The sequence below is a fragment of the Gallus gallus genome, chromosome 2 (genome assembly GCF_016699485.2).
Source record: "Gallus gallus isolate bGalGal1 chromosome 2, bGalGal1.mat.broiler.GRCg7b, whole genome shotgun sequence".
In the NCBI taxonomy this organism is placed as follows: domain Eukaryota; kingdom Metazoa; phylum Chordata; class Aves; order Galliformes; family Phasianidae; genus Gallus; species Gallus gallus.
Window position 1 is genome coordinate 148,615,786 of NC_052533.1, and position 13,664 is coordinate 148,629,449.

General features: G+C 52.7%; 1 protein-coding gene across 5 annotated transcripts in view; it reads left to right on the forward strand.

Annotated features, from left to right (window-relative positions):
• LOC101751687 (putative uncharacterized protein FLJ22184-like) overlaps nt 1–13,664 on the forward strand; it is a 54,810-nt gene that overhangs the window by 25,482 nt on the left and 15,664 nt on the right. For all 5 annotated transcript variants that reach the window (XM_040696158.2, XM_040696153.2, XM_040696154.2 and 2 more), the window contains exons 6-8: nt 7,553–7,826; nt 10,298–10,413; nt 10,546–10,719. In XM_040696158.2, coding sequence (XP_040552092.1) covers nt 7,553–7,826; nt 10,298–10,413; nt 10,546–10,719 — 564 coding nt within the window. The remainder of the gene's footprint in view (nt 1–7,552; nt 7,827–10,297; nt 10,414–10,545; nt 10,720–13,664) is intronic.

Below are 13,664 nucleotides of genomic sequence, written 5' to 3' on the forward strand. Positions count from 1 at the left end.
AGCTCAGTGCCATCTGCAGGTAGGAAATAAAGCAGTGCAGAAAGGGCCACCACCATCACACTGCGATGTCCCCTCATCGTCCCTCTTCCCCGCAGCCCTTTATAGGGTCGTAGAATCACAGAGCCATACAATCGCTCAGGTTGGAAAAGACCTTCAAGATCACCAACAACGCAACCGTACTGCCCTACCTCCAAGAAGGCACTGCTAAACCACGGCCCTGGGCACCTCACTGCAATCTGTAGGAGGGACAGGAGGTTCTTCTTGATATGTGTAGACCCGATGGTGAGATGAGGACACGATGGGTGAAATGTTGGTCTGAGGAGTTTATTATGAATCCTGATTGATTACGGCGATGGGGAAGGGAAGGGAGAGGGAAGGGAGAGGGGAAGGGGAGGGGAGGAGTGAGGAAGGGAGGGGAGGGAAAGGAGAGGAGAAAAGAGGAGGGATGGGGAAGGGGAAGGGAAGGAGAAGCAAAGGAAAGGGAAAGGGAAGGAGAAGGGGGAGGAGAGGAGTGAGAAAGGGAGGGGAGGAGTGAGGAAGGGAGGAGAGGGAAAGGAGAGGAGAAAAGAGGAGGGATGGGGAAGGGGAAGGGAAGGAGAAGCAAAGGAAAGGGAAAGGGAAGGAGAAGGGGGAGGGGACGGAGAGGAAGGGAGGGAAAGGGGAAGGGAAGGAAAAGGGAAGGGAAAGGGAAGGAGAAGGGGGAGGGGACGGAGAGGAAGGGAGGGAAAGGGGAAGGGAAGGAAAAGGGAAGGGAAAGGGAAGGACAAGGGGGAGAGGAGGAGAGGAAGGGAGGGGACAGAGAGGAAGGAAGGGAAAGGAAAGGGGAAGGAAAGAGGAAGAGAAGGGAAAGGGAAGGTGGAGGGGGCAGGAGGAGAGCAAAGGAGGGGAAGGGAGGGAAGGTGAGGGGAGGGAGAGGAGGGAAAGGGAAGGACAAGGAAAGGAAAAGGAATGAAAGGGGAAGGGAAGGGAAGGGAAGGGAAGGGAAGGGAAGGGAAGGGAAGGGAAGGGAAGGGAAGGGAAGGGAAGGGAAGGGAAGGGAAGGGAAGGGAAGGGAAGGGAAGGGAATGATGAAGGGGAGGAGGGGAGGGAAAGGAGAGGGGGAGGGGACGGGAAGGGAAAGGAAAGGAAAAGGAAAGAAAAAGGAAAGGAAAGGAAAGGAAAGGAAAGGAAAGGAAAGGAAAGGAAAGGAAAGGAAAGGAAAGGAAAGGAAAGGAAAGGAAAGGAAAGGAAAGGAAAGGAAAGGAAAGGAAAGGAAAGGAAAGGAAAGGAAAGGAAAGGAAAGGAAAGGAAAGGAAAGGAAAATGGAAGGGAAAGGGAAGGAGAAGGGAAAGGGAAGGAGAAGGGAAAGGGAAGGAGAAGGGGGAGAAGAAGGGAGGGGAGGGAAAGGAGAGAAGAGGAGGGGAGGGGGAGGAGAAGAAGGAAAGAAAAGGGGAAGGAGGGAAGAGAAGGTGGTAGAAAAGAGATAGGAAATAAAAGCAAGAGGTGTTTGTAGAAAGCAAGAGAGGGAGATTCACCACCATGGGTCCAGCGGGGTTCGTAGCTCAGACGTTGGTTTGCAGTGGAGATCATAGATCCCTGGGAGGGGGGGATTGGAAGGGTCCTGGAAGATCATAGAGCCCTGGGGTGGTTGGGTTGGAAGGGTCCTTAAAGGTCATGGAGCCTTGGAGCGGGATGCGTTGGAAGGGTCCTTGAAGACCATAGAGCCATGGGATGGTTGGGTTAGAAGGATCTTTAATGGCATAGAGCCATGGGATGGGTTGAAAGGGTCCTTGAAGATCATAGATCCCTGGGAGGGGGGGATTGGAAGGGTCCTAAAAGGTCACAGAGCCATGGGATGGTTGGGTTGGAAGGGTCCTTAAAGGTCATGGAGTGATGGAGTGGGATGCGTTGGAAGGGTCCTGGAAGATCATAAAGCCATGGGATGGTTGGGTTGGAAGGGTCCTTAAAGGTCATAGAGATTTAGGATGTTTGGGTTAGAAGGGTCTTTAAGGGCATAGAGCCATGGGATGGGTTGGAAGGGTCCTTGAAGATCATAGAGCCATGGGATGGTTGGGTTGGAAGGGTCCTAAAAGGTCACAGAGCCATGAGATGGTTGGGTTGGAACAGTCCTGGAAGATCATAGAACCATGGGATGGTTGGGATGGAAGGGTCCTTACAGATCATAGAGCCATGGAGTGGGATGGGTTGGAAGGGTGCTTGAAGATCATAGAGCCATGGGATGATTGGGTTGGAAGGGTCCTGGAAGATCACAGAGCCATGAGATGGTTGGATTGGAAGGATCCTGGAAGATCATGGAGCCATGGGATGGTTGGGTTGGAAGGGTCCTTACAGATCATAGAGCCATGGGATGGTTGGGTTGGAAGGGTCCTGGAAGGTCACAGAGCCATGGGATGGTTGGGTTGGAAGGGTCCTGGAAGGTCACAGAGCCATGGGATGGTTGGGTTGGAAGGCCCATCAGGGGTTGTTGTTGAGTTGACGATGACTTTGACCCTTTTCCAGTGGCAGCACAAACTCTTTGCTGAGTGCCAGGGGGTGCAGTCAGCTCCTTCTGGCTTTGGGCTCTCAGCAGGAACTCCTTTTGTTCCCATCTTCTGGCCCGGCCGGCAGATGAGAGGGATGCAGCCTGTATCTCCCTGCAGTGCACGCAGTGGTGTCATCCCCCAGCCCCCCACGGGAGTTATTTGCTCTCAGGTCCCGTCTTCCTCCAGTAAGCACTGCTGCGTGGGAACCCCGGAGCTGAAGCTTTGGGTGCGTTGGGAGCTGCGGTGCTGTGCGGAAACGCGGTGGTTTCCTGCTGTCTGTAGGGCTGTGCTGTGTGCAGAGCTGCTGGGGGGGGGTTGTCAGGGATGGGGGGTGGGGGGGGAAGTGGCTGCTGAGTGGCTGAAGGGGAAGTGGGGAGGGGTTTTGTGTGGGGCGTAGGGACAGCTCGGGGTGCCCCATGGCTGGAGGGGCTCCAGGCTGTGGATGGGGCTGTGGGCAGTGTGAGATGTGGGGGGGGGAACTGAGGACACTGCAGTGGGGGGTGGGCTGGGGGGATTTGGGGTCTCTTTCAACCCAAGCCAACCATCTGTGGTTCCGTGATCATTAAGGATCGTTGCAACCCAACCAATCCATGGCTTTATGATCTTTAAGGACCCTTCCAACCCAACCAATCCATGGCTTTATCATCTTTAAGGACCCTTCCAACCCAACCATTCCATGGCTCAATGATCTTTAAGGACCCTTCCAACCCAACCAATCCATGGCTTTATCATCTTTAAGGACCCTTCCAACCCAACCATTCCATCCCTTTATGATCTTTAAGGACCCTTCCAACACTCCCATTCCATTTCTCAATGATCTGTAAGGACTCTTCCAAGCCAGCCCTACCTGTCTACATCTCCGTGATCATTAAGGGCCCTTCCAACCCATTCATGCCATGGTTCTGTGATCTTTAAGGACCCTTCCAACCCAACCAATCCATGGCTTTATCATCTTTAAGGACCCTTCCAACCCAACAATTCGATCCCTTTATGATCTTTAAGGACCCTTCCAACCCAGCCCTACCATTCTATGTCTCTATGATCTGTAAGGATTCTTCCAACCCAACCATTCCATAGTTCTCTAGGCTTTATGGACCCTTCCGACCCAATCATTGCATGGGTCTGTGATCTTTAAGGACCCTTCCAATCCAGCCATTCCATGGCTCTATCATCTTTCAGGACCCTTTCAACCATTCCATGGCTCTATGACCTTTAAGGACCCTTCCAACCCAACCATTCCTTGTCTCTGTGATCTGTAAGGACCCTTCCAACCCAACCATTCCATGTCTGTGTGATCTGTAAGGACCCTTCCAACCAAACCATTCCATGGCTCTCTGATCTTTCAGGACCCTTCCAACCCAACCATTCCTTGTCTCTATGACCTGTAAGGACCCTTCCAACCCAACCATTCCTTGTCTCTGTGATCTGTAAGGACCCTTCCAACCCAACCATTCCTTGTCTCTATGACCTGTAAGGACCCTTCCAACCCACGCCATTCAATGCTTCTATGATTCTCCAATCCGATCAGCACTGCCTCCCAAATGGCTGCCATCTCACTGATGATGCCCTCAGTGCCCTCCTCCAATATGAGCCACGCTGCCCCCTCCTCTTCCTCCCCCTCCCAACCATCTCTGAGCCAAAATCTCCCCACGACCCCCCCTTATTACTGACCTTCTTCACCTCCCCATCACCTCTGAGCCAAAATCTCCCCACGACCCCCTCCAGAACTGAGTATCTTCAGCCATTTCTGAGCCACAATCTCCCCACAACCCCCCCAAAACTGAGTATCTTCACCCCCCAACCATCTCTGAGCCAAAATATCCCCATGACCCCCCCTGGAACTGAGTATCTTCGCCTCCCAACCATCTCTGAGCCAAAATCTCCCCACACACCCCCCTTATTACTGAGCTTCTTCACCTTCCAACCACCTCTGAGCCAAAATCTCCCCACAACCCCCCCCAAAACTGAGTATCTTCACCTCCAAACCATCTCTGAGCCAAAATCTCCCCACGACCCCCCCTTATTACTGAGTTTCTTCACCACCCAAACATCTCCAAGCCAAAATCTCCCCACGATGCCCCCAAAACTGTGTATCTTCAGCCATCTCTGAACCAAAATCTCCCCACGACCCCCCCAGAACTGAGCTTCTTCTTCACCATCCAACCATCTCTGAGCCAAAATCTCCCCACAACCCCCCCGTATTACTGAGCTTCTTCACCTCCCAACCATCTCTGAACCAAAATCTCCCCACGACCCCCCCCCCCAGAACTGATCTTCTTTGCCTCCCAACCATCTCTGAGCCAAAATCTCCCCACGCCCCCCCTTATTACTGAGCTTCTTCACCTTCCAACCACCTCTGAGCTAAAATCTCCCCACAACCCCCCCCCATAACTGAGCTTCTTCACCACGCGACCACCTCTGAGCCAAAATTTCCCCTCGACCCCCCCCAAAACTGATCTTCTTCGCCCCCCAACCGTATCTCTGAGCCAAAATCTCCCCATGACCCCCCCTAAAACTGAGTTTCTTCACCACCCAACCATCTCTGAGCCAAAATCTCCCCACGACCCCCCCAGAACTGAGCTTCTTCAGTGTCCCTCCATCTCTGAGCCAAAATCTCCCCATGACCCCCCCCCCAAAACTGAGTATCTTCACCTCCCAACCATATCTCTGAGCCAAAATCTCCCCATGACCCCCCCAAAACTGACTTTCTTCACCACCCACCCATCTCTGAGCCAAAATCTCCCCACGACTCCCCCTGGAACTGAGTATCTTCACCTCCCAAACATCTCTGAGCCAAAATCTCCCCCCGACCCCCCCAGAACTGACCTTCTTCGCCTCCCAACCATCTCTGAGCCAAAATCTCCCCACACCCCCCCTTATTACTGAGCTTCTTCAACTTCCAACCACCTCTGAGCTAAAATCTCCCCACAACCCCCCCCAAAACTGAGTATCTTCACCTCTAAACCATCTCTGAGCCAAAATCTCCCCACGACCCCCCTTATTACTGAGCTGCTTCACCACCCAACCATCTCTGAGCCAAAATCTCCCCACGACCCCCCCCAAAACTGAGTATCTTCAGCCATCTCTGAACCAAAATCTCCCCACAACCCCCCCAAAACTGAGTTTCTTCACCCCCCAACCATCTCTGAGCCAAAATCTCCCCACGACCCCCCATTATTACTGACCTTCTTCGCTTCCCCACCATCTCTGAGCCAAAATCTCCCCATGACCCCCCCTGGAACTGAGTATCTTCACCTCCCAAACATCTCTGAGCCAATATCTCCCCCCGACCCCCCCAGAACTGACCTTCTTCGCCTCCCCACCACCTCTGAGCCAAAATCTCCCCATGACACCCCCCAAAACTGAGAATCTTCGCCCCTCAACCATTTCTGAGCCAAAATGTCCCCATGACCCCCCCAGAACTGAGTATCTTCAGCCATCTCTCAACCAAAATCTCCCCACGACCCCCCTTATTACTGACCTTCTTCACCGCCCATCCATCTCTGAGCCAAAATCTCCCCATGACCCCCCCTGGAACTGAGTATCTTCACCTCCCAAACATCTCTGAGCCAAAGTCTCCCCACGACCCCCCCCTAGAACTGACCTTCTTCGCCTCCCCACCACCTCTGAGCCAAAATCTCCCCATGACACCCCCCAAAACTGAGAATCTTCACCCCCCAACCATCTCTGAGCCAAAATCTCCCCACAACCCCCCCCAGAACTGAGTATCTTCAGCCATCTCTGAACCAAAATCTCCCCACGACCCCCCAAAACTGAGTATCTTCAGCCATCTCTGAACCAAAATCTCCCCACGACCCCCCTTATTACTGAGCTTCTTCGCCCCCCAACCATCTCTGAGCCAAAATGTCCACATGACCCCCCCCAAAACTGACTATCTTGGCCTCCCAACCATTTCTGAGCCAAAATCTCCCCACGACCCCCCCAGAACTGAGCTTCTTCACTGCCCCTCCATCTCTGAGCCAAAATCTCCCCATGACCCCCCCCCAGAACTGATCTTCTTCGCCTCCCAACCATCTCTGAGCCAAAATCTCCCCACGCCCCCCCTTATTACTGAGCTTCTTCACCTTCCAACCACCTCTGAGCTAAAATCTCCCCACGACCCCCCCCAAAACTGAGTATCTTCACCTCCAAACCATCTCTGAGCCAAAATCTCCCCACGACCCCCCCCCATAACTGAGCTTCTTCACCACGCGACCACCTCTGAGCCAAAATTTCCCCTCGACCCCCCCCAAAACTGATCTTCTTCACCCCCCAACCGTATCTCTGAGCCAAAATCTCCCCATGACCCCCCCTAAAACTGACCTTCTTCACCTCCCAAACATCTCTGAGCCAAAATCTCCCCACGACCCCCCCCTAGAACTGACCTTCTTCGCCTCCCCACCACCTCTGAGCCAAAATCTCCCCATGACCCCCCCTTATTACTGACCTTCTTCACCTCCCAACCATCTCTGAGCCAAAATCTCCCCACGACCCCCCTTATTACTGAGCTTCTTCGCCCCCCCAACCATCTCTGAGTCAAAATGTCCACATGACCCCCCCCAAAACTGAGTATCTTGGCCTCCCAACCATTTCTGAGCCAAAATCTCCCCACGACCCCCCCAGAACTGAGCTTCTTCACTGCCCCTCCATCTCTGAGCCAAAATCTCCCCATGACCCCCCCCCCAGAACTGAGCTTCTTCGCCTCCCAACCATTTCTGAGCCAAAATCTCCCCATGACCCCCCCCTTATTACTGAGCTTCTTCACCTCCCCGCCACCTCTAAGCCAAAATCTCCCCATGCCCCCCCCCAGAACTGAGCTTCTTCTTCGCCTCCCAACCATCTCTGAGTCAAAATCTCCCCACGACCCCCCCTTATTACTGACCTTCTTCGCCTCCCCACCACCTCTGAACCAAAATCTCCCCATGACCCCCCCTGGAACTGAGTACCTTCACCTCCCAAACATCTCTGAGCCAAAATCTCCCCATGACCCCCCCAGAACTGACCTTCTTCGCCCCCCCAACCCCCCGCAGGTGTTCCAGGACTACGGGTTCCACCCCCTGGTTCAGCGCTGGATCATCGGGCAGTGCCTTTGCGTGGATGAGCGCACGGTGTGGTCCTACGGCGTCCGGCGCGACGGGGACCCGGCCTTCCTCTACCTGCTGTCGGCCAACAGAGCCGAGCTGACGAGGCAGCGTTACGACGAGGATCAGGCCCAGCTCCTCCTCGCCTCCATCGATGCCATCGGGGATGGAGGGGAGGAGAGGAGGAAGTACGGCACGGTGCCCGGCGCGGCGGGTAGGAAAGGTGCGATGGAAGGCAGCGATGCGGGTGGTGGAGGTGAAAGGGTTGTGATGTGGGAGAAGGGTGGGGTGGTTGGGTTGGAAGGATCCTTAAAGATCACAGAACCGTGGGATGGTTGGGTTGGGAGGGTCCTTCAAGATCACAGAACCGTGGGATGGTTGGGTTGGAAGGGTCCATAAAGATCGAAGAGCAATGGAATTGTTGGGTTGGAAGGGTCCTTAAAGGACGCAGAACTATAGGGTGGTTGGGCTGAAGGGACTGGAAAGATGGTTGGGATGGAAGGGTCCTTAAAGATTATAGACCCATGGGATGGTTGGGTTGGGAGGGTCCTTACAGATCAAAGAGCAATGGAATTGTTGGGTTGGAAGGGTCCTTACAGATCATAGAGCCATGGGATGGTTGGGTTGGAAGGGTCCTTAAAGGGCGCAGAACCATGGGATAGTTGGGATGGAAGGGGCTGGAAGGATGGTTGGGATGGAAGGGTCCTTAAAGATTATAGAACCGTGGGATGGTTGGGTTGGAAGGGTCCTTAAAGATCACAGAACAATGAATTGTTGGGTTGGAAGGGTCCTTAAAGACCACAGAGCCATGGGATGGTTGGGCTGGAAGGGTCCTTACAGATCACAGAACCACAGAATGGATTGGGTTGAAAGGGACTGAAAGGATTGTTGGGTTGGAAGGGTCCTTCAAGATCATATAACCATTGGATGGTTGGGTTGGAAGGGTCCTTAAAGATCACAGAACCATGGGATGGTTGGGATGGAAGGGTCCTTAAAGATTACAGAGCCTTTGGATGGTTGGGTTGGAAGGGATTGGAAGGATAGTTTGCATGGAAGGGTCCTTAAAGATCAAAGACTCACAGTATGAACTAGATTGGAAGGGTCCTTAAAGACCAAAGAAGCACAGAATGGTTGGTTTGGAAAGGTCCTTAAAGAAGCCCCGAATGAATTGGATTGGAAAGGTCCTTAAAGATCAACGATCTGCAGAGTAGGTTGGGTTGGTTGGGTCCTTAAAGATGAAAGAATCACAGACTGGTTGAGTTGGAAGGGTCCGTAAAGATCAAAGAAGCAGAGAATGGTCGGGTTGGAAAGATCCTTAAAGATCAAAGAAGCAGTGAATGGTTGGGTTGGGAAGGTCCTTAAAGAAGCACAGAATGAACTGGATTAGAAAGGTCCTGGAAGATCAAAGAAGCACAGAATGGATTGGCTTTGAAAGGTCCTTGCAGATCAAAGAAGCACAGTGTAGGTTGGGTTGTTTGGGTCCTTAATCATTGAATAACCACAGACTGGATTGGGTTGGAAAGGTCCTTAAAGCTCAAAGGAGCACAGAATGGATTGGCTTTGAAGGGTCCTTGCAGATTCAAGATCCCCAGAGTAGGTTGGGTTGTTTGGGTCCTTAATCATTGAATAACCGCAGACTGGATTGGGTTGGAGAGGTCCTTGCAGATCAAAGAAGCACAGAATTGATTGGCTTTGAAGGGTCCTTAAAGATCAAAGATCCCCATAGTAGGTTGGGTCCTTAATCATTGAATAACCACAGACTGGATTGGGTTGGAAAGGTCCTTAAAGCTCAAAGGAGCACAGAATGGATTGGCTTTGAAGGGTCCTTGCAGATCAAAGATCCCCAGAGTAGGTTGGGTTGGTTGGGTCCTTAATCATTGAATAACCACAGACTGGATTGGGTTGGAAAGGTCCTTGCAGATCAAAGATCCCCAGAGTAGGTTGCGTTGGTTGGGTTCTTAATCATTGAATAACCACAGACTGGATTGGGTTGGAAAGGTCCTTGCAGATCAAAGATGCACAGAATGGATTGGCATTGAAAGGTCCTTAAAGATCAAAGATCCCCAGAGTAGGTTGGGTCCTTAATCATTGAATAACCACAGACTGGATTGGGTTGGAAAGGTCCTTAAAGCTCAAAGGAGCACAGAATGGATTGGCTTTGAGAGGTCCTTAAAGATCAAAGATCCCCAGAGTAGGTTGGGTTGGTTGGGTCCTTAATCATTGAATAACCGCCGACTGGATTGGGTTGGTTGGGTCCTTGCAGATCAAAGCAGCACAGAATGGATTGGCGTTGAAAGGTCCTTAAAGATCAAAGATCCCCATAGTAGGTTGGGTCCTTAATCATTGAATAACCACAGACTGGATTGGGTTGGAAAGGTCCTTAAAGCTCAAAGGAGCACAGAATGGATTGGCTTCGAAAGGTCCTTGCAGATCAAAGATCCCCAGAGTAGGTTGGGTCCTTAATCATTGAATAACCACAGACTGGATTGGGTTGGAAAGGTCCTTGCATATCAAAGATCCCCAGAGTAGGTTGGGTTGTTTGGGTCCTTAATCATTGAATAACCGCAGACTGGATTGGGTTGGAAAGGTCCTTGCAGATCAAAGAAGCACAGATTGCGTGCTGACCTCCGGGTGCTCATCCCTTCCATCTCATTACCCCGTCCCGGTGCATTAACGAGCTCGTTCCTCCCGCAGCCCACCGGCAGATGGACCTGGGTGCCATCAGCCACCACCTGGACACCATGCAGATCAGCGACGCTTTCAACCCCCAAACAGCACCCGCCGCCACATCTCTGCCCTCACCGGTGCCGGTACGTGGCCCCACATCCCCCTTATATCCCCGGGGTGCGACCCACGGATGGCTGCCGGTGTTGCATTGCTTCTCCCGGCCCCGGGTTGACGTTTCCTATCCCCGATCCTCCATCCTTCTCTCTACAATGCAGGCGGGTTGGTCGTGTCCCAAATGCACCTTCATCAACAAACCCACGCGGCCGGGCTGTGAGATGTGCAGCACCGATCGGCCGCCCGACTACGTGGTGCCCGGTGGATACGAACCGGATGAGACGGAGCTGTGGAGGATGCAGCAGGAGCAGGAGGGGATGCTGCGGTACCAGCAGGTAAAGGGCGGCGCCGTGGGGGGCTCAGGGTGGGGGGGGGGGGGGGGGGGGGGGGTCGGGGGGGAGGAGGTCCTGTGCTGTGCTGGAAGCAGGCTGGGAATCGTGGAAATGTGGGGTGGGGTGGGATGGGAGGGTCCTCGAAGGTTGTAGAGTCGTGGGATGGGTGGGTTGGAAGGGTCCTTGAAGGTCACAGAGCCATGGGATGAACCATATAGATCATAGAAGGATAGGTGGTTGGGATGGAAGGGTCCTTGAAGATCATCGAGCCGTGAGATGGTTGGTTTGGAAGGGTCCTCGAAGGTTGTAGAGCCATGGGATGGTTGCATTTGCAAGGTCCTTGAAGGTCACAGAGCCATGAGATGAACCATACAGATCATAGAACAATGGGTGGTTGGGTTGGAAGGGTCCTCGAAAGTCGTAGAGTCATGGGATGGGTGGGTTGGAAGGGTCCTCGAAGGTTGTAGAGTCATGGGATGGTTGGGTTGGAAGGGTCCTCGGAGGTCGTAGAGTCTTGGGATGGGTGGGTTGGAAGGGTCCTCAAAGATTGTAGAGCCATGGAATGGGTGGGTTGGAAGGGTCCTTGAAAGTCATGGAGTCATGGGATGGTTGGGTTGGAAGGGTCCTTGAAGGTTGTAGAGTTGTGGGTTGGTTGGGTTGGAAGGGTCCTTGGAGGTTGTAGAGTCGTGGGATGGGTGGGTTGGAAGGGTCCTTGAAGGTCACAGAGCCATGAGATGAACCATACAGATCGTAGAACAATGGGTGGTTGGGTTGGAAGGGTCCTCGAAAGTTGTAGAGCCATGGGATGGGTGGGTTGGAAGGGTCCTTGAAGGTTGTAGAGTTGTGGGATGGGTGGGTTGGAAGGGTCCTCGAAGATCATGGAGCCGGGGAAGGGTTGGTTTGGAAGGGTCCTCGAAAGTCATAGAGTCATGGGATGGTTCGGTTGGAAGGGTCCTTGAAGGTTGTAGAGCCATTGGATGAACCATATAGATCATAGAATGATGGGTGGTTGGGATGGAAGGGTCCTTGAAGATCATCGAGCCGTGAGATGGTTGGTTTGGAAGGGTCCTCGAAGGTTGTAGAGCCATGGGATGGTTGTGTTGGCAAGGTCCTTGAAGGTCACAGAGCCATGGGATGGTTGGGTTGGAAGGGTCCTCGAAGGTTGTAGAGTCGTGGGATGGGTGGGTTGGAAGGGTCCTCAAAGGTCGTAGAGCCATGGGATGGTTGCGTTGGCAAGGTCCTTGAAGGTCACAGAGCCATGAGATGAGCCATACAGATCATAGAACGATGGGTGGTTGGGTTGGAAGGGTCCTTGAAAGTCATAGAGTCATGGGATGGGTGGGTTGGAAGGGTCCTTGAAGGTTGTAGAGTCATGGGATGGTTGGGTTGGAAGGGTCCTCGGAGGTCGTAGAGTCTTGGGATGGGTGGGTTGGAAGGGTCCTCAAAGATTGTAGAGCCATGGAATGGGTGGGTTGGAAGGGTCCTTGAAAGTCACGGAGTCATGGGATGGTTGGGTTGGAAGGGTCCTTGAAGGTTGTAGAGTTGTGGGTTGGTTGGGTTGGAAGGGTCCTTGAAGGTCACAGAGCCATGAGATGAACCATACAGATCGTAGAACAATGGGTGGTTGGGTTGGAAGGGTCCTCGAAAGTTGTAGAGCCATGGGATGGTTGGGTTGGAAGGGTCCTAGAAGTCATAGAGTCGTGGGATGGGTGGGTTGGAAGGGTCCTCGAAGGTCGTAGAGCCATGGGATGGTTGCATTTGCAAGGTCCTTGAAGGTCACAGAGCCATGAGATGAACCATACAGATCATAGAACAATGGGTGGTTGGGTTGGAAGGGTCCTCGAAAATCATAGAGTCATGGGATGGGTGGGTTGGAAGGGTCCTCGAAGGTTGTAGAGTTGTGGGATGGGTGGGTTGGAAGGGTCCTCGGAGGTCGTAGAGTCATGGGATGATTGGGATGGCAGGGTCCTTGAAGATCACAGAAGTATGGAATGGTTGGGTTGGAAGGGTCCTCAAAGGTCATAGAACAAGGTAAGGGTTGCATTGAAGGGTCCTTAAAGGTCATAGAGCCATGGGATGGACCTTACAGATCATAGAAGGATAGGTGGTTGGGTTGGAAGGGTCCTTGAAGATCATAGACCCATGAATAGTTGAGGTGGAAGGGTCCTTAAATGTCATAAAGCCATGGAATGGCCCTTATTGATTATGGAATGATGCGTGGTTGGGTTGGAAAGGTCCTTGAAGATCATCGAGCCATGGGATGGTTCAGTTGGAAGGGTCCTCGGAGGTTGTAGAGCCATGGGATGGTTGTGTTGGCAAGGTCCTCAAAGGTCACAGAGCCATGAGATGAAATGTACAGATCATAGAACGATGGGATGGGTGGGTTGGAAGGGTCCTCGAAAGTCATAGAGTCATGGGATGGGTGGGTTGGAAGGGTCCTCGGAGGTTGTAGAGTCATGGGATGGTTGGGTTGGAAGGGTCCTCGGAGGTCGTAGAGTCATGGGATGATTGGGATGGCAGGGTCCTTGAAGATCACAGAAGTATGGAATGGTTGGGTTGGAAGGGTCCTCAAAGGTCATAGAACAAGGTAAGGGTTGCATTGAAGGGTCCTTAAAGGTTATAGAGCCATGGGATGGACCTTACAGTTCATAGAAGGATAGGTGGTTGGGGTAGAAAGGTCCTTGAAGATCATAGAGCCATGGGATGGTTGGGTTGGAAGGGTCCTCGAAAGTCATAGAGTCATGGGATGGTTGGGTTGGAAGGGTCCTCGGAGGTCGTAGAGTCATGGGATGATTGGGATGGCAGGGTCCTTGAAGATCACAGAAGTATGGAATGGTTGGGTTGGAAGGGTCCTCAAAGGTCATAGAACAAGGTAAGGGTTGCATTGAAGGGTCCTTAAAGGTTATAGAGCCATGGGATGGACCTTACAGTTCATAGAAGGATAGGTG